The sequence below is a fragment of the Pectinophora gossypiella genome, chromosome 6 (genome assembly GCF_024362695.1).
Source record: "Pectinophora gossypiella chromosome 6, ilPecGoss1.1, whole genome shotgun sequence".
Taxonomy (NCBI): Eukaryota; Metazoa; Arthropoda; class Insecta; order Lepidoptera; family Gelechiidae; genus Pectinophora; species Pectinophora gossypiella.
The window spans coordinates 2,599,550-2,620,381 of NC_065409.1; the positions used below are offsets into that span (position 1 = coordinate 2,599,550).

Sequence of the window (20,832 nt, forward strand, 5' to 3'; positions counted from 1 at the left end):
TCACACAATACCATTCAAAATTTACATCTTCATTTTTATAAATAAAATTTTTCTTTGTATAATTTTTGTTTCATTTAAAATTACGTCGTCGTAGAAAAAGTATTGTATGCAACGTTGTATAACTAGGTCAAAAAATGCTCGTGGCGTCTCTTATTGCGATGTTCGCCAAGGCTCACATCGCAACTCACGCCACTCGCATTTTTTGACCCTTCTTATACAACTGTTGCATAAAATACTATTATTATATTGTATTGACATCGGAATTAAAGGTGCGTACCAAATTTCAGATCAATCTGACAACAGGAAGGTACTTAAATTGCAATATCTAATTTTGATACAAATATACCGTACGGGTTTAGCTAAATAAAACCGTTTAACCCTTTCACGGACAGAGACCATGGGTCATTGGTGGTTCATAATAGGTAGTATGGCACCTTGGAATCGGAACGTCCGTATACGTTCTGTCTTTGAAAGTGTTAAAAAGAAACTTTTACAAACAGATAACGGGTTGTACGCTATTATTTATATTTTATGAAACTTTATTTCTGGCACTTCAGTATTTTAATAGCCATTTTTATAAATCAATTGAAGTAATAAGTAGTTTAAAGAGGTATTAAGAATAATTATTTGTCTCTTACGTCTTTTTACCCATGTAAGATATTACAAAAACTTACTTTAAAGAATTTTTGGTGAACTGACCTTTAATTCCGATGTCAATACAATATAATCGACCACTTTGTAGGCAATATTTACATAATGAGAGCAGATGTGTAAAAGTCGTTACAGTAACTTTTACTCCGCTAACATTACAGTATTATTATATTTAAAGACATATTGTCGTTCTCGTATGCATTGTCGTAAGAGCTGTAAGTAATTTTGCTTCCAAATAATATTTTAACCAGATGGCGGTTAAGTAAATTTGCTTTACTGTAAACTGAAGTCATTTTTACGTAAGCGCCACTATATCCTAAAATAGCAATCCAACAGTTATTATATGTATTGCTGGACATAGAAAATTAAAAAACAATGTAACCTTACTTTGACATCATCTAAATTGGATAATTGGGTAAAAAGTTATGATAAAAAAACGAAAAAATGAAACTTTAAACGGCTTCTTCTCGAAATGGCCTTTTGGCGCTTACGTAATTTTGCCTTTCCAGTGACGATATTTGGGACAAAATGTATTTCGGCCAACCCTAACTTCGGAAAATAGTTTTTCCCACAAATGAAACGTCGGAGTAACGAAAAGAACGAATTGTTATTAAGTCAAACGAAACTTAGGCAAACGTGATTTCAGCGAAGTGAAAAAAACCGAAACGAAAATAGTCGAAAAGTTTTCTGTTTAATGAAATTCGGCAGAAAAAACTTAAGATACAAGTATTATCAAGTATTATTATAAACCAATAATATTTTTTGCATGCCAATATTTGCTTTATTTAGAGCTCATAAAATGTCGCTCAAAGTATATTTTTTATAACCTTGTTCATATTTTTTTCTCACCTAGGTTAACTATATTTACAACCCCAATGTATAATTTAAGAGAGCCTATTTTCTATTTTTTAGTCGCCGTCAAGGCGTTGGCTTAACAATAAATTCAGTTGCCACAACAATAAATCGATGCCAGTTTAAATTAAAACAAAGCTTATAACTGATTTTTTTGCCGCCACTTTCTACTAAAAATTACTCTTCACCGTTGCTGCCAACCTATTATTTTTGCTACCTGCTTTCATTATTTTTACATCCCTAAATCCAATTAATTTGTCGCCTCGTTAAATACATGCCAAATATTAATAGACTTCGCATCCCTTCGGTCATTTGCCTGAAAATTTAAGAATCACGTCATTTATAGACGGAATTTAAATATAGAATGAAAAGGGATCTTAGTTGCAAACAATTATAACAATCTACATACATACATAAATTCACGCCTATTTCCTACCGGGGTAAGCAGAGACTATGGAATTCCATTCGCTTCGATCCTGACATACTTCTCTTGCTTCCACGTTCATCAATCGTTTCATACCCATTCTTTATTAGGCTAACGCATTCAAGTCGCTTGCGCAAATTACTCTTTTTCTCGGCCCGCGAATCTGTTTCCCGTTAAGTACAATCTGGGCCTCTTGAAGGCAAGACTGAATTGGCACTTACTAGGTAAGCATGCCCTAACGTCGACTACATCATCAGTTACTTAGGTGAGCTCGTAGTCAAGTGCTTGCCTATCTTGCACAAAAATAAACATACTTAAATCTCAAGTTCACACTATAAGTAGTGGCAATGCCTAGCGGCTACACGGATGACGGATAAAGTGGTGGACAGTGACATCAAAGCTGCAAATTGAGTGGCTCGGGACGGTGGCTTCCGGAGATGATGATGAGGATGGGTTCCGCGTTCCAGATGACGGGTTCACGGAAGAATACATTGGCTAATTAGCTTAAACACGTTATTAAGAACGTCAGAACAGTGAAATGCTCCCTAACGCCCTCTGTAGTGTGCCATCAAACTAATGATTCCCATTCGGGTTAATTTAGGAAAACAGTTTTAACACAATAAAGTACAGGTATTTTATCATTTAACGTAGTCGTTAATTAATACAAAACTTTATGAGCGGGACAAACGTCAAAATGGTATTACGGGACTTGGTTTCGGAATTGGAAGGAAATTCACCAAGAAACGAATTTATTCACTATACACACAGTACAGCTTCCGCAAAGGGCAACGTGGTATAAACCCCGTTACCGTCACTTTACTTCATTTCACGACTGCACTAACACTGCGCTTAGCACTGCACTTGACACTGCACTTAACACTACTTAAAATACTGGTACTTCACTTCCGCTTTTTCTTTAATATTAAGGAGAAAATTCTTCTTCTATCGTCTGGGTTGTGAGATGGATGACCTTGAGCCGGCCCCTGACATGGGTCATATAACGACTACGTATTTACATCAATAAATACGTGGTTATCGGGTCCAACGGCTTAATGTGTCTTCCGGATGCACAGATCATCTTACTTTTGGACAATCGGGTGATCAACTTGTAATGTTCTAACTCAAGTAGGTATTGTTTTTGTGACATGTCCCTACCGGCGTTTGTGAGGTGATTTGGGTTGAAGCATTTTTCCGCCAAGCCACAGTATGTTCTGTCCCAATTCCTCACGATGTTTTTCTTCACCGCTGAGCACGTGATAATAATTTGTGATCCAAACATGAATTCGAAAACAAATTCGATAATCATTGGTCTCCCTTCTTATCGTGTGGATTGTGAGGTGGAATACCAACCTCATCAACCCTAGTGTCAGGGTTATTACTGAGCCGCCAAAGGCCCCTGACATGACTCATGTAACGACTACTTACTAACATCAGTAAATAGTAACCGGGACCAACGGCTTAACGTGCCTTCCGAAGCACGGCTCCTTTTACTTTTTGGACAATCAGGTGATCAGCCTGTAATGTCCTAACTAAACTAGGGATCGTTGTAAGTGATTTTTGTGAGTTGTCCCCACCGGGATTCGAACCGAAGCACGGATCATCGTATTGGTTTAGGCCTGTGTTGGATTCGAACCTGCGACCTCAAAAACAGGCAAGCTTTCTACCAATTGGGCTACCATGGCTCTCTATAGTTATACCTATTGTAGAAGGTAAAACCACACAACAAAAGATATGCAAATAAACCTACGTTTAACTCGTGTTTAAAGATAAAGGGAATAAAACTAATGGGTTACATTAAGTTTAACAATGTGGGTGTTTAATATAACGAGCACAGTATAGAATAGAATAGAATATGTTTATTTATCAAAAAACTTAAACATGTATCACTAGGGAAACCCTGTATCGCAGAGGTCCTGAACATTTGTTATTGCCAAACACAGTTAGCTGTGCTATTGGATGTATCCAAGAAAATTTCGCAAATGCGAATTGGGAATATACTTACTCACTGGGGTGGTACTTTGGCGATCAATCATCATCATCAGCCCATTAACGTCCCCACTGCTGGGGCACGGGCCTTCCCTATGGATGGATAAGATCGAGCCTTAAACCATCACGCGGGCCCAGTGCGGATTGATAGTCTGGCGATCAATACCTAAAATAAAACCAGTCAAGTGCAATTTAATAAATAATTACTTTTAATTTTTATATAAATAAATTTTAATTTTAATTTAATAATTTATAAAATAAATGAAATTTGGACTCGCGCATGAATGGTTTCGTACCATTGACTGGATAAACAACGGTAGGTACAGTCATGAGCAATAAAATGTACCAACTTTAGTACTCTGTCGCACTAACATATTTGACATTTAGTGAGACTTACAGCGCAATTTGTCAAAAATCATCATGTGACATAGTAGGTACCAAAGCGTACACAAATTCAATACCTACTACCAGCCTGTTGCCATTATTGCTACTGAGCAAAAATAAGCTAGCGATAAGCGCTGATTGAGGGAAATCGTCGACCACGTCGGCGGGGTCGCTATCGGGGTCCTGATGTGTTTGGTGTCGCGAGCTGATTGGTTGCCTCTATGGCTAGAGTAATCGGATCGTCGGGATCGTATATTAACAAGATGCGCCGCGGACATTTTACACAGATTGATTGTCTATTTTGTTATACGAGGTCAATAACCTATCTAATTAAAGTTGTATGTAATTGTTTCTAAAACTTAGCAGCGCCAATTAGCAGATACACCCATAAAAATTATCATTTCATCAACACGATACTTACACTTATTATTATTAATTACGTACAAAATAATTACACGCTGTTCCACTGCCGCTTCTCCTGTGTGTAACCGCGGACTTTCCCCAATTAAAATAGTAATGGAAACTGATTTAATTTCGCTTGTGCCTCGTCTTCATTTGGAGAGTGAATCCGTAGAAGTTTTGTTCGAAGAACGCGTGGCATACCTAATACCTTTTTTCTTTCTTTCCAAAAATACAGATGGCGCTGTACGATGTTGCTTTTTTAACCTTCTAATTTCATAGACGATAACGGTTTCCGTGGTCCAGTGGTTGAGCGTTGTGCTCACGATCCGGAAGTCCCGGTCTTGAATCCCGGACATATCACAAAAATCACTTGGTGATCCCTAGTGTGCTTAGGACATTACAGGCTGATCACCTGATTGTCCAAAAAGTAAAAAGATCCGTGCTTCGGAAGGCACGTTAAGCAGTTGGTCCCGGTTATTGCTTCCAGATGTAAGTACGTAGTCGTTACATGAGTCGCGTCAGGAGTCTATGGCGGCTCAGTAATAACCCTGACACCAGGGTTGATGGAGTTGGTAATAATTGCACCTCGCAACCCACGCGATAGAAGAAGAAGAAGAGAAAAAAACAGCATTCTTATTTTGTAAAAATAAAATATTAGAAAATGATCTTAATAAAAATAATCTATTGGATAATTATCTCCAAATGATAAACTACCATATCCGACATATTTCATATGTTATTGTTACAGCTGTCAAGTAGCCAATTGTCTGATAGATGATAAAGAAGTGAGTATAATTCAATGTCTCGTCCTTCCAAAGAAGCCACAAAGCTTATCGTCGAAACGTCATTTTATTTAACAGCAATAAACTTCAAATATAAACCTGAAAAAGATACCATCTCGCGACTCCTGATATAACATTTCATTACAATAATATTAAACGTGGTACTATCATATTACAGAAGATGTCGAATAAAATATTTATTGTTATCATAAAATGTGTAGACAGGACTGTAACATAACAACCCTGCGCAGGCGTTATAATTCAGGAGATATTTATGGTGATAAGCGATAGCGGAATTATCTTGCTTATGCGTTTGTCGATCTCTGAGGTAGTTATAATGGCATGAAGGTTGACAACCAACCTGGCGGTTCCTGGACAAATTAAAAAACTGTCTTTTATAAATTCTACTACTCTGGGCGCCATAGCACTTGCGTCAGACAGAGTACTGCGGGGCGGAAGGCAAGAGGGAAACCACTGCCCTATTTTTCCCTAAAAAAGTAGCAATCATGCTACACCGACAAGAGCGTGGCTCTTAAATTAGTGGTGATGATAAATTGTCTACACCATACTTTTCCATGAGGGTCTAGCAGTGGAGCATACAGTATTCTTTATGTAATCCGTTTTATCTGTGACAGGTATAATAAAACTCAGGGTTTCAGTGTCCAGTAAATTAATCTTTTGTTGTTTTTCATGTTGAATTGGATAAAAATAATTATCCACTTGTGTTATACCTATACCTACCTTTATACCTATTGTGTGACAGATTGGCATTGACAAAGTCACATCTCTGGGTGGACAAACCAAAGAGTTAGTGCAGCAGAATGTTGCCATTTATGAACGTTCATCACTAATTTAAAAGCCACGCCCTTGTCGATGTAGCATTGTCCGTGCTCCTTTTTAGGGGAATATAGGGCAGTGGTTTCCCTCTTGCCTTCCGCCCCGCAGTACTGCGTAGTTATGAACGTTATATGCACAAAATCGAAAGTTTGGATTTGCACAAATCTGTGCACTTTTTAATATGGTCACAAAGAGTTATTATCAAGCAATTTTCCACCTTTTTTTGACGTGATTTATTGTGGATTTGCCGCAGATGGCATTAACTACTTAGCCGGAAATCTTCCACCAAGTCTTCTGGTAAATTATGGTTTTACCCCATCACAATATGTGTTACGGAAATTGTAATATATAAAGTTCTCCGCTCCGCTCATCACAGCGTATAAGAAAGGCTTACGGATGTCAGAACAAGTTAATCCTGAACAAACGCATCCTGCGGGGACACTAATCCTTGGACAATATTTTTGTTTAATTGCCAGTTAAACAGTCGCAGCCCTTTGTGTTTATCCCAGATTCCCCTACTGGCCTTTTAAACGCCCGCCAATACTTATCAAATCTACCCTCGATTATTTGTAGAATTAATGTTTTCTACCCTAGTTATCTCTGCGTTATTCTCCTTAGTGTTAATTAAACTTCATGACAGTAACTTGTTAATGCTATTTGTGTGCCTATTTTCAATTAATTTTGCGGTTTTAAGTGACAGTTAATAAAATATTTCGAAATATGGCTTCTAAGAGGTAAGTTTTTATTAGTTTTTCGAGATATTATTGTTTATTACTTATAGCTTTATTGAGACGTAAGTACATATTAGTCAAGAAATGGAAAATAAAGTATCTTACAAGAGTTTTTTATATCAATTTTGATCTTGAAAGTTTATGGTCGTTTAAACGCCCAGTAGGAGAATCAACGTCTGTTATGTTTTTCAGGCCGCGCTATATGAAACCGTTGAGATTGATTGAAATTATCGAAGAGCTGGAGTGTATTGACGATAACGATCAATTACCAAGTGGCGTAGCTATTTTACCACCTGAAAATGCGAACGCTGATGTAACTGATGAGGATTCTGGAGGCGAAGAAGTTGTAACTTGGCATAATCTTCTAGGTAAGCTAGTAAGCGAAATAGTTATACATTTGTTCATAATACATTTATTACCATTACACAGTTATTTATTAGTTTTTATATATTGATTCAAATTGTTGGGTTTTTCAGGTTCTCAGCTGAAAGCTCAAGCGGACCTGATCTATTCAGACGACGAATCTTTTGACATTGAACATGAATTGCCTTTGTCTACGATAGCCAAAAGAAGATGTACAGGCATTGTATCTATTGATGAAGCTGCGGATCCCCCGGAACAGACTATATCAAATGTCACTGCACCTACCGAATGTGATACACCTCTTATAGCCGTGACAGTGCCACGTAATCAAAAATATCAGTGAAGGAATCGTCACAATGCACATAGATTCCTAGAGGGGCAAAAAATCGAGATTGAGCTGACCAAAATATAGGACCAGCATCAGGGGGGAAAATGGTATTTTCCATTGCTGTGTCATTGCCTCGACATGGCTGTTCACAATGCTTGGCAGTTGTACAAGGCTGATAGTGGCGAATATTATCATCTGACTTATCGCAGGGCGGTAGCAAGAAGCTTACTGGAGAACTCTGGTGACGTATCAAAAAACGGAAAAGCGTGGTCCACGTCCAACGTCAAGAAACTACCGTGAAACGTCCCGTTATGACAGAATGGAGCGCATCTGGTGGAATATAAAGAAAATCAGCTGAGGTGTGCTGTATGCAAGAAAAAAACTAATTATTTTTGTAAAAAATGTACTGTTTCTCTGCACCCCAAAGCATGTTTTCTTACACATCACACTGCCGAATAGTAGAAATATTATCATATTACAGTTAAAATGTTTATGTTGCAAATAAAAGTGCGCAAGAAAGCTTAAATTGTATTTTAATACAGCTATATTTCCTTGTGTATGTTAGTAGTGGATATTCCTACTGGGCGTTTAAACGGCCATGATTTTCCCGCTTTCCCAGAAGAGATAGATTTTATTCACTATTTTTCCGAAGACTTTGGCACCACAATAAAACACATATTGAAAAATTACGAAATCCGGAGACCATAAATAGTTTCAGGAGTAACTGGGTTATTAAGTGTTTAAATGATGTCACCGCGCGTGTTTTAGGCACTCATTATTCTTCTTCTATCGTGTGGATTGTGAGGTGAATTACCAACCCCATCAACCCTAGTGTCAAGGTGTGTTGAGCCGCTATAGGCCCCACATACACATACACATACACAAACATGCTCATTATTAACATACACATACATAAACTCACGCCTATTTCCCACCGGGGTAAGCAGAGACTATAGAATTCCATTTGCTTCGATCCTGACACACTTCTCTTGCTTCCTCCACATTCATCAATAGCTTCATACACTCACGCCGGTTCAGAGTAGATCGTATTAAACCTTTTCTAAGGACATCTCCAATTTGGTCAATGTAAGTCCTTCTCAGTCTCATTAAGCGCTAGATTTTACAACATTTAACATTGCATGACGCTTGTATAGCCGTAGGGGTAAAGATAGTGCCTATATATACCCAATCCTCGCCAACTGTTTCAATCCAATGTGATAGGGAACGAGGTTATTCCCACTAATCGGGCAAAAATCTTGGAAAACACGTTACTTATATAAACTATCTACGATCTCTTTAAACTCATAAAGTCGAATTCAGTTGTTAAGAGTCCGAGCCTGATTATAAACTTAATTCTCGGAACAGTGCTATCACAAATGTATACAAACATAAACAGCCTATATACAGTCATGAGCAATATAATGTACACACTAAGACTCTGTCGCACTAACATATTTGACATTTAGTGAGACTTACAGTTCAATTTTCAAAAATGTTAATGTGGCATGGTATCAAAGTGTATACATATTAATGCTCGTGACCGTACATCCCACTGCTGGGCACAGGCCTCCCCTCAATCAACCGGAGGGGGTATCCCACTCCACGACGCACCACTGCGGTTTCGTGGAGGTATTTTTTTTACGGCTAATAGCCCGGACTAAAGGCTTAACGTGCCCAAACACAAATGTATATACCTACTAATAAAAAGAATAATAGTGAAAAAGCACGTATCCTTAAAGTACTTACCAGTGATATCGTGAAGAGGTTTTACGCGTTTTTGTGAAGGAAACACGATGATAAGCACGATAACATTGGTAGCCAAGATTAACAAGAGATTAGGACTTTATAGCTACTGGATACTTAATGTTTTTATAGCTAGAAAAACACGTAATATTTATATGTGACTAGCTTTTTTGTGGTTGCGGTAGGTGTCAAGTTTAGGCTTTTGGTGTTGTCGTAGGTTAGATAACTTACTTACACATGTTAGAAAACAGTTTTAAGTATAATTAATTTACTTTGTCATGTTTTTTTTTACTTAATTTGAATATTTTAAATATTAAATTATGTCTTAAATATTACATTACTTATTTGAATATTTTTAATATTATTTTATGACCCAACCTGTCGCCACATGGAGGTCACGAACCCCATGCCTTGGTTGCTAGCTGTTGTTGTGTTCTCAATAAAGAAAAATACCTAGGTATGTGCTTATTATTTAAAACACACCTGTTTAGTAGTCAGATTGAAACATACAACATACAAATAAGGGCTATTGCTATTTTATAGCACTCAAATAAGGTAACAAGCAAACTGAGGTTTTTCGGATCCTTGATGTTGGTGACTTGATTAAGGTATTATGTAAGTTGGTATCTAGTAGGCAGGTATGTGCTAAGTGTTAAGTAGTCGGTCACGGTTCCTATTTAGTTAAGTAGGTATTCGGATCTTCTTTTGTGGACTGTATGGTGTAGTAGATGGTGAGAGGTCGAGGGTTCTTACTTCAAGTGTTTTTTTTTTGACGTGACTTATTGTAGATTTCCCGCAGATAGCATTAACTAGGTACTTGTCCGGAACTTCAAGTGTAAACACCAGTTTGTTCTTTGTCACTAGTTATTTATTTATTTAAATTATAAACACAAAATTACACTTTCGCGGGATGCGTCGGCCATTCAAGTTTGGTATAATATTGCCATATTCAAATTCAAATTCAAATTCAAAAATATCTTTATTCAGTAGGTAACATAGTTACACTTTGATTCGTCAATTTTACATAACGAACGTCTTATCCGCCTAAAACTACTGCAGCTTCTCACAACCTGTATAGCCGGGGAAAAGAAGCTGCAAGAAAAACCTCGGCACAGGGCCCTAGACGTTCTTTAAAAAAATAAAATAAACATAAAATATTGGTATACAATTGAGTAATTTAGCTGCCTAATATCAGTTCTCAGACAGTTAATCCCATGCATTCATATCTTCTAAATAATCACTAACTTTATAATAACCTTTTTTGTAAAGTTTTTGTTTAACTACTGTCTTAAAACAGTTGAAAGGCAAATTCTGAATGTCAATGGGAATCTTATTGTAAAAACGTATACATTGCCCCTTAAAAGATTTAGTAATCTTATGTAATCGACTGACTTGTAAAGCAAGTTTATTTTTATTCCTGGTATTAACAATGTGCCGATCGCTATTTTTTGCAAATAATCCTATATGTTTTTTTACATATATTAAGTTTTCATAGATATATTGTGATGCCAAAGTTAAAATATTAATTTCTTTAAATTTATTTCTAAGTGACATCTTGGGTCCCAATTTGTAAATCGCCCGAATGGCTCGCTTTTGCAGAACAAAAATGCTGTTCATATCTGCAGCATGACCCCACAGCAAGATGCCGTACGACATTAGACTGTGGAAGTAGGCAAAATAAACTAATCGCGCGGTTTCTACATCGGTTATTAAACGAATTTTTTTGACCGCGAATGCTGCTGAGCTGAGCCTTTTGGACAACTTATCAATATGAGGACTCCATTGCAACTTAGCATCCAAAGTAATTCCCAAAAATACAGCAGTATCCGTGAGGTCCAATTCCTTATTTTTTACAATAATAGAATCGAGCGGCCTACTAACATTCGATAACGTAAAATAAACATATTTTGTTTTATTTTCATTAAGTAGCAGGTTGTTTACAGTAAACCAATCCACTACCTCTGAAATGGCGTTGTTTACATCGTCAAAGGAATCTTGTCGTCTCTTTACTTTAAAAAGTAAGGAGGTATCATCTGCAAACAGCACCTCCTCATGTTTTACAAGACTAGGTAGGTCGTTTATGTAAACTAGGAATAGAAATGGACCTAGAATTGAGCCCTGCGGGACGCCTATAGTGACGTTAGATCCACACGATCTGGAGCCATGCACATCAACCCTCTGAACGCGGCCACTAAGGTACGACTCCAAAAGAGCGATGGCATTATCAGTTATTCCATAGTGACGAAGTTTCGCGATCAAGATATCATGACAAACGCAATCGAAGGCTTTGGAAAGGTCGCAAAAGACACCAATAGCATCTTTGGACTCCTTCCAAGCCTGAAAAACATGATTTATTAACTCATAATTATATAATTATATAAATATTCTTAATTGTCTAATTTTAAACTTGTGTTGCCAGTAACAGTAGGTAGGTACGCACGTAATAATTGAAGTAACATAAAGACAATTCCCCAGGGTAGGGTAGGTAGGTATAAGAATATTTTTGCGTTATTAAGTTAATGATATTTCAAGGACAGAAGGCGCCATTTTTACTAAATTCATATTAATTTTGAAGCCCTTGGGAGTGCATCAGGGACTTGCGTTTTAATTAGGTACTCATTTTATAAAATGGTAAATTTCATATTGTGTGAATGCTATTCCCGTAGTAATTAATTTACTTAATGAGGCAATGCGCTACCTAACCTTAATGCAGATAAGACCTGAGTAATGTCACGAGTAGGTTCTAATATGTATGCACTTTGATACCATGTCACATTAACTTTTTTGATACATTAAACCGTAAGTCTCGTTAAATGTCAAAATATATGATAGTGTGACAGGGTTCTAAACTGGGTACATGATATTAGTCATGACTGTTCAAGGAAGAACAAGTTGAAAAGGAAAAGAAGCAAGTGAATGTTCCCGTTGTAAAAAACTCTTTAATAAAGGACACTCACTGATTTTTTCAAATTGTCCTTTTTTACACTGATCTTATCTGCTGATGATCTAACTACCTAGTAGGTACCTATAGGTACTAACGAAAAATATCACCTTCGTTTCCATTATTTTAACAGTTTACTTTTCAACTTATAAGATTTAGTGTATTTTCGTGCTTTGGAGAGCATGGTAATGTTACCTTCTCGTCATCTTACACCTACGTTATCTTCTTTTTTTTCTTACCTACATTAATTAATAAGGTAACTTAATTAAATGACACCACATTTAATAAAACAAAAGTAGGTACAAAAGTTTGTACTCATGACTGTTCTAATTTCAAAAAACTGGCAATCGAGTGTTCTCGCCGCCATGGTATAGAAGTGCTGACAATTTAACCGGAGCTAAGCTAACGAGTTAACAAAACCGCGTAAGGTTCAGGAAAGGCCGCCCAAGGAATGTGCGCCGCGAGTCCGTCGCAACCGCGCGGGCGATCGTCTGCAGCGCACATTACAAGGTGCGTAGCCTGACAACGAGCGCGTGACGTCACGTGCTGTATGAGACCCTCTAACTAGAGCTAGCGATCTATGAACAGTAGTGGCATCACACTAAAGAATACACTTCCAAGTTACAGTCATTCGCTGAACGTATATATAGAGAGCGACAAGAAAATGTCAATAGCGCGTTGTAGGTTTTTGCAATCTACAGGCTAAGTTTATGTTGGGATTATGTTTGTGTCTTTGAAACAATGATAGATAATAAAATTAGAAATTAGACTCTAATGTTATACTTTAAAAAACTTCAGTATTAAGGTACCATTTGCATTAAAAACTGAATTTCTAATGCATAAATGCGACGTCATCGCCATCTAGCGAGTAACGGTTGAACTTTTTGCAGTTGCTCCTACCGTTTGTTCGGAGGGTTATTCTGAGTATATTGTAGACTTGAAATAATAATATGTTTTTTTTTTATTTGTTACAGGGTATCAAACAACGAAAGAAATGAGAGTCCTGAGACAGACGGCAGTGTCTCCCCGGAACCTCCTGACAGACCGCCCGGGAAGGTCCGTCAGGTCCACCCGGAAGAGAAAACGCAAGTCGTGGCATATGATTCTAGTTTTCGTAAGAAAAACAAACCGAAAACTTTGCCTATAGAGGAGAATCATTACAACCATCTAGCGAATACAAATGTGGTCAACTCGCCGTATCCGCTGACGCCGAACATTTGTGTTGAAGGAGGAAAGATTGAGTTCATAAAGTCGCCGCCAGGGAGTGCGCGGAACAGTTTGGCGTTGGCCTCGCCACCACAGACGCCGCTACTGCAGCGCCGTGGCAGCAGAGAGAAGCGCGAAGCCCGTATCTATGACGAGCCGGCCGAGAAGTTTGACGGTGACAAGGTAGGTGGCGCTGTATGCAGTCACAATAGTATAAAATTATTTTATCTCACCAAAAGGAACAATAACATAAAACTACTGCAGATATAGCAAAATAACAGTAACAGTAGTTTAAAAATACAGAAATTAATAAGATTCGTAACGCATTTATCGCACTGTACTGTACGTACCTCTATTTGTTTATTTTACAATAAAAAGAAAAATGGTTGTAAAGGTAACAAAAAGTAGATACTTAGATAATTTACGTAATTATGTTACAAGCATCTAATTAAAGTCTTCCTAAAATATCAGTAAGTGTAAATAAAGTAATAAAAAACATACGCACATTTTTTATATAAAAACAAAAATACTTTTAGTAAAAAAGTATAACAATTATTACCTTTTTTCTCAGTCCTCGGTTTCATCCTTTATTCAATTCTAACAAAAAAAGAAACTTTAGTACAACAACCCTTGTCAAAATTCAGAAACTTTTAACTGGTTTCCAGAAAGTTTTAACCCGTAAAATTTGTACTGTAAGATGTTTTGAAATTGTGAGTTTGCCCCTTATAAATATTTTCCCGTTTTGTGAATCTGATCTATGGATGTACCTCTGACTAGGCCGATCGGGAATATAGCCGTGAACTTACGTGTTATATGCATCTGAATCTGAATCAATTTGACGAAATATAAATTCTATAATATACTTCTTGTTTGTCTTTTGAAGATTAGGTAAGTATTCACGATAACAATTATTTGAATAGCCACGAAATAATTCACACCGCATACTCGATATTTGTCCTTTTTATATTGTGTCCTTGATGATGTAATGCGGATAATTATCAGCAATGAGCTGAGAATGGATCAAATTTCGTATTCGATATAGTACAAACCATAGACTTAGAGTGTTACGTAGAAACTATATTGAAAAAATGCCAGGCGCACTCTCTAATCAATTCTCAAACTAATAACCATTATGAGAAAAGTATTTTTTTTTATAAAAATATATTATTTCACTCCCTCTCACCCCACCTCAAACCACTTACACCCCGTCATCCCACATGATCCATGGAGGGTGAACAGTAATTGCTTTCATACACCTTAATGCGTCTTTAGTCATCTCTAAATTGTTTTTGAAAACCTTCATCTTCGTCCTCTTTGCGACGGGGGAGGTTTTGATCAAGTAAAGCCTTCTTTACTTACTACATCTTTCCAGTAATCTATAAATAGGCTCAAGGGAAAACCAATGATTGTTTCGGAAGAAAATCTCGTCAAATCGGTTTCCTTATACATCTGTGTGTAAATTTTTGACATAGAATGGAAAGGCGGGAAAATTATTTTTTTCTTTCCATGTTTGGTGTGGTGTGAAACGAGGAGGTATAGAAATTACTTAATACTTCACTTTTATTTATTTATTAATTTACTGTACACAGGATAACACAGAAACATGAGGAGAGACAAAAGGCACAACTTATTTCTAATATAAATTACATTGTTTTGTCTTCTTGAATTATATCAGATTTTTTTTCGTTAACTTATTCAAAAAATCCATAAATCCAAATCCGGACCTTTAAATAATTTGTATAAATAAAGAATGAATTCAAAAGAAGAAAGAAGACGATATAAGTTGGTTTGGACACATAGAACGGATGAAGGATAATAGGATATAAAGCGAAGGTTGGTGGTAGGGCTGGCAGAGGAAGACATAGAAGGACGTACATTGACCAAATTGGAGATGTCCTTAGAAAAGGCTCAGTACGATCTACTCTGAACCCGCGTGCGCGTATGAAATGACTGATGAATGTGGAGAAAGCAAGAGAAGCATGTTAGGATCGAAACACATGGAATTCCATAGTCAGCTTACCCCGGTGGGGAATAGGTGTGAGTTGATGTATGTATGTAAGATTTTTTTTTGTTTTGGTTTTCCCCGAAGGGTAAGGCAAAGGGAACTATGCCCATACAGCCATGTATTACGTATTTTTTTTTGATGATTGATGAAAGGTGATGATGATGGAACCTAAGCCCCCACCCTCGGAGTAGACTCCTACTCCGAACCCCAAACGAATTAACTCAAAAGTCTGCATAAACTTTCGAGTTATGAAGCGGCTTCTTGCCACGAAGCGAAAATAGGCAGATACACTTTGTTTATTGAATACTCCGATATAATAACACTCGCAAATGTCTTCCGACTAACTTAATGCGATCATTAACCACAAAACACCACTTCGTATTAATTATTTAGACTATTCAATGAAGAAAGCAACTGTCCCGTTCCCGTTTCCCGCCAAAAAGCCTATGTATGTAAGAATAAATTCACGGGTGAAACGAAACGGTTCTCAAGTGACGTGAACTTAGAAAATGTATAATGACATGAAGTACTTGCGAGTGCACAGTAACCCTTAAAACGTATGCAATATAGTCGAATTTCTATAAATCCACTTTTTGACGTTTAACCAAAATGAAGTTATTGTTATAATTAAATAGTTAGACGAGGCAAAAGCTCGTCGGAAAATACAGTCTTACAAAATATCGGGAAACTATTATAGTGCACATACATTTTCAAAACACTGAATCGTGTATAAACTGGTCTTGAAATTCAATGCAAATTAGATGGTGAGCGTTAAGTGAATTAATTACCACAGTCCTGAAAGATGGGGTTCAAGTCTCATAAATTCCTAGATTTTAAGTTCTCTGGCGCTCAAATGTAAATTGGGAAATGGTCTGAAAATTGGGGAATTCTCAGTGGAGTGTTTTTAGGGGTGGTAGGCATCTGTCCTAGGACGACGGTACTAAAAAGTATCGGCGTCCAAAGGACGTAATGTACGATCCCGATGACCCGATTACTCTAGCCATAGAGGCAGCCAATCAGCTCGCGACACCAAACACTTCAGGACCCCGATACCGACCCCGCCGGCGTAGTCGACGATTTCCCTCAATCAGCGCTTATCGCTATCGACCCACTAGGGTCGATTAATTTTTTCAATTATTTTCCCTCTCAGACGACGCCCTGAGCCGAGGTTCGCGCCCAACTGGGCACCCTCAGGCCTGTTGTCTTAAATATTGTACCGGGTGAGAGCATTCAGCGCTCCCCATTTGTCCGGCCAAGTAGTTAATGCCATCTGCGGCAAATCTACAATAAGTCACGTCAAAATTAAAAAAAAATGTCCTAGGGCCGTATAGCCAAGTTGCAAATCATTATGACAATGGACAGTGATTCTTTGGCGGATTAATAGTTAGCCTTGACACCAAGGTTGATGAGGTTGGTCATTCACCTCACAACCCACACGAGAGAAGAAGAAAGTTTCCTATAATATACTGGTGTTATACATTAGCCATGCAAATCGGTTTCCCATTATACGGGTACATCTGCAGATTTCTACAGGATCAAAGAATCCTTTATTAATATTAATGGTCTAGACTAGATTCTGTACACTTTCAGTATTGGAAAGGGTGTGAGAGGAATAAGTAAGTAATTATTTCAGAAGAGAAGAGTACATTCATGAGCAATATAATGTACCCACTTTATGACTCTGTCGCACTAACATATTTGACATTTAGTGAGACTTACAGTTCAATTTGTCAAAAAAATTAATGTGACATGGTACCAAAGTGTATACATATTAATGCTTGTGACCGTACTAATACAAATTTTCTATATCCTCAAATTCACGCTTTCAACTTGCAGCCACTTTTCATACTAAATCCTATGATGAAAATTGATTATTAGTGAAAGATGATCAGCACATTGCAAATATAAAACTCTTACTATAATGTTTGAAAGGATACAATCCCTTGATTGGTTTTTACGACATGCCTATTTAAGGAAATTAATATCTTATAATATGTTTTATTTATATTTCAAGCCAAAGTTGTTAATTCTTACTGAACGTATTCATCTATCACAAATAATTACAAATACTTAAATACAACGTAGCACCACGCCTATATCCCCAAAGGGGTAGGCAGAGGTGTATAGTATGACAGCTATACTTTAATTCAAACTCTTATAGTTAAATTCAGTGGTTTAAAGTCCGAGCTAGGATTTCAACCTGTGACATTACGATGTAATTTACGCGTTTTCCGAACAAGGCTATCATGGATTTCCACAGGGCCTATCATAGATTTCTACAAGACCTATCATGGATTTCCACAAGACCTATCATAGATTTCCACAAGACCTATCATAGATTTCCACAAGACCTATCATGGATTTCTAGATTTTTTTGAATAATTCAAAACATCACCATCATTATTAATGTAAAAGCCAGTAAAATAGACTAATAATAAATCTGGAGAAATATAACAAATAAAACGAAGACATCAAACCAAATTTTTATTCCGATTTCAACAACTTCCCTTGAGTCTCTATAGATTTCACCTCGTCTACGAATGCTTTGCAGCTTTTCTTCGATTCCGTTTCGTTGATTGACTTCACCAGCTCCTCTGCCTGATCGACCCTGAAGCTCCTCTCCTTTGCGTCGAGGATCACGAAGAAGACAAACAGCATTACCACCACTAGAAAAACCACCTGGTAATGGTCCTCCATCTTCCAGATTATGTATGACGCGAGGTTCATGATGTATGACCGGTCTTCGTTAGGTTTAACATGAGATTTTGGATCCTCCCTATTGTGCCCTTGCATTTGAATTTAGCGACCAAATCGTGTATCGGCTTCGTGTTTTGATTACCAAATGTCTTGTCAGAAGTGACATTCGTATCCAAGGAGACTATTGTCCTAAGGTTCGTTTGAGGTTTAAGTTTTATGAATAGGATTTGTTCTAGATCCATTGATTATTGTAGATTTTAGATAAGACTGTTTTATCATAATATTATCTTAAATTCGCAAGATCGACTTCTGAAGACAATTAAACAAAGAGAACTGATTTTAAAAGTGTATTCTGCGTTAGAACTTTAAAACATCCTTTGAAGTGGTAGCCACAAGTTTCGTTAGCGGCTTTAGGTTTTAACCAGTTATTTCCAGTGGTCATAACCCACCAACTTCCCATGGTCCTACCACTCTGTCATTCGGACCTAAGGACCTAATCACGGGTGATGTGAGTGGTGCTTGCTCGGGGCTTTTTCCCACCCACACTTCTTGACATCCTACAAATTCTCGTTCTGTCCCCTGGACTTCCTTTCTCCCCTTTCTGGAGTGGGACACCACACCGTCGTCGCCGGTCTTTTGTCTCTCCTTGACTATGCCTCCTCCATCTGCTTCCTGTGGTCAGAATGTCAGTAAGTTGTAGGTTTGCCTCAAATCTCATTCATTAAAAATATAAATAACAAATCAAATCAAATTAAGTTCTTGGCCAGACAAATGGGGAGCGCTGAAGGCTTTCAGCCGGACCAACCATTGACGACAACACCAACAGGCCTTTGGCTGCCTAGTTGGAAGCGCCCTACGAGCGCAGTAATTATTGTAATTTACTTATTTATTTATCTCACTAATTTATTAGCAGACTTCCCACCAATGTTGGCCCAATGCCAACCAGCACTCGCAAACCTTGTAACAAATTCATCCCAAACCCAATACCGCTACCAATTCCACATATTCCGCCATAATGCTGGTAATAACGATACCCCATTAAACCGGTGGAGCTTGTCTGTCCCATAGACATTAGCTTAAGTGGGGCATATATTATTTTGCGCCCCTATACTACTCCATATTGTCTTAATGTACCGTGGAGATGGTATTTGTATTCATTGGTATTGTACATTGGGCGTGTTTAGAGCTCTGTTGTTACTAACCAGAGGTTATTGAGAGTTATTGAGTTTGAATCTGAATTGGTCAGTCCGGAGATCGCGTGACTTACATCGCAGTGTCACAGGTTCAAATCTCGTTTCGGGATCTAAACCACTGAAAGTTTGGAACAAAGGGATATAGATATCACCTGGTTTCCAGGATTTGTGCCTGATTAATGGCAATAGCCTTCCCTTCTACTATAAATCTACTTTTAAAAACCTCAAAATTTACTGGCAATAGCCTTCCCTTCTACTATAAATCTACTTTTAAAAACCTCAAAATTTACTTTGATAAGGTATCCTTTAGCCATTAACGGCCTCCGTGGTCTAGTGGTTGAGCGTTGTGTTCACGATCTGGAGGTCGCGGGTTCGAATCCTGGTGGGGACATATCACAAAAAATCACTTTGCGATCCCTAGTTTGGTTAGGACATTACAGGCTGATCACCTGATTGTCCAAAAAGTAAGATCTGTGCTTCGGAAGGCACGTTAAGCCGTTGGTCCCGGTTACTATTTACTGATGTTTGTTAGTAGTCGTTACATGAGCCATATCAGGGGCCTTTGGCGGCTCAATAATAACCCTGACACCAGGGTTGATGAGATTGGTAATTCACCTCACAACCCACACGATAGAAGAAGAATTATATTATGCTAATAATTTTATAGTATGCTAATAAGGAATATTGAATCACGTTACAATGAATAAATCAAAACTTTCTTTAAAATTAAATACAAGGGAAACAGAATCAGACCTTAGTCTTGAGAGCGATCGGAATTAAAGGCGTTAATTTCAAAGCTAGGTTGCGTAGGACCTAAGCTAGACTGTGGATTACAGGATAGTCTGCGATAGGAGCTGGCTGTCTAATAATACTGTCTGGCGGTCGGTATGTCCGAGACATTCTTGAAGCACCTGGGCAGAGAAGCCATTTGCGAAATTTTTGGTTTCGAATGCACGTTCTATCGCTATGTGTTGGACTTTCACGGCGTTGGAATTGTAAAAGTATCCTGCGTGGTATTCTTGTTTTATCCATTTTATAATTCATAATGTGTAATATATATACACACACACACACACACACACATATACAGCCTCTATGGTCTAGTGGTAAGAGCGGTAGGCTCACAATCTGGAGGTCCGGGTTCGATTCCCGATGGGGACATTGTCGAAATCACTTTGTGAGACTGTCCTTTATTTGGTAAGGACTTTTCAGGCTTGACTCACCCGACTGACCGAAAAAGTAAGATGATTCCGTGCTTCTGAGGGCACGTTAAGCCGTTGGTCCCGGCTATTAGCCGTAAAAACACC

At 37.7% G+C, this 20,832-nt stretch overlaps 2 protein-coding genes across 5 annotated transcripts in view; both read left to right on the forward strand.

Annotated features, from left to right (window-relative positions):
* The window catches only part of LOC126367294 (uncharacterized), a 537,003-nt gene that overhangs the window by 135,461 nt on the left and 380,710 nt on the right, over positions 1-20,832 (forward strand). For all 4 annotated transcript variants that reach the window (XM_050010741.1, XM_050010740.1, XM_050010743.1 and 1 more), the window contains exon 2: positions 13,399-13,813. In XM_050010741.1, the coding sequence (XP_049866698.1) occupies positions 13,399-13,813 (415 nt within the window). The remainder of the gene's footprint in view (positions 1-13,398; positions 13,814-20,832) is intronic.
* On the forward strand, positions 6,824-8,048 carry LOC126367397 (piggyBac transposable element-derived protein 3-like). Its single transcript, XM_050010906.1, has 2 exons — positions 6,824-7,417; positions 7,526-8,048. Exons 1-2 carry the CDS (start codon positions 7,231-7,233, stop codon positions 7,753-7,755), a joined length of 417 nt encoding a protein of 138 aa, XP_049866863.1. The 5' UTR covers positions 6,824-7,230; the 3' UTR covers positions 7,756-8,048.

Coding starts and splice junctions, on each gene's coding strand:
- LOC126367397 (XM_050010906.1), top strand. CDS start 7,231: ATGTTTTTCAGGCCGCGCTATATGAAACCGTTGAGATTGATTGAAATT. Junction 7,418..7,525: donor AACTTGGCATAATCTTCTAG/GTAAGCTAGTAA, acceptor TGGGTTTTTCAG/GTTCTCAGCTGAAAGCTCAA.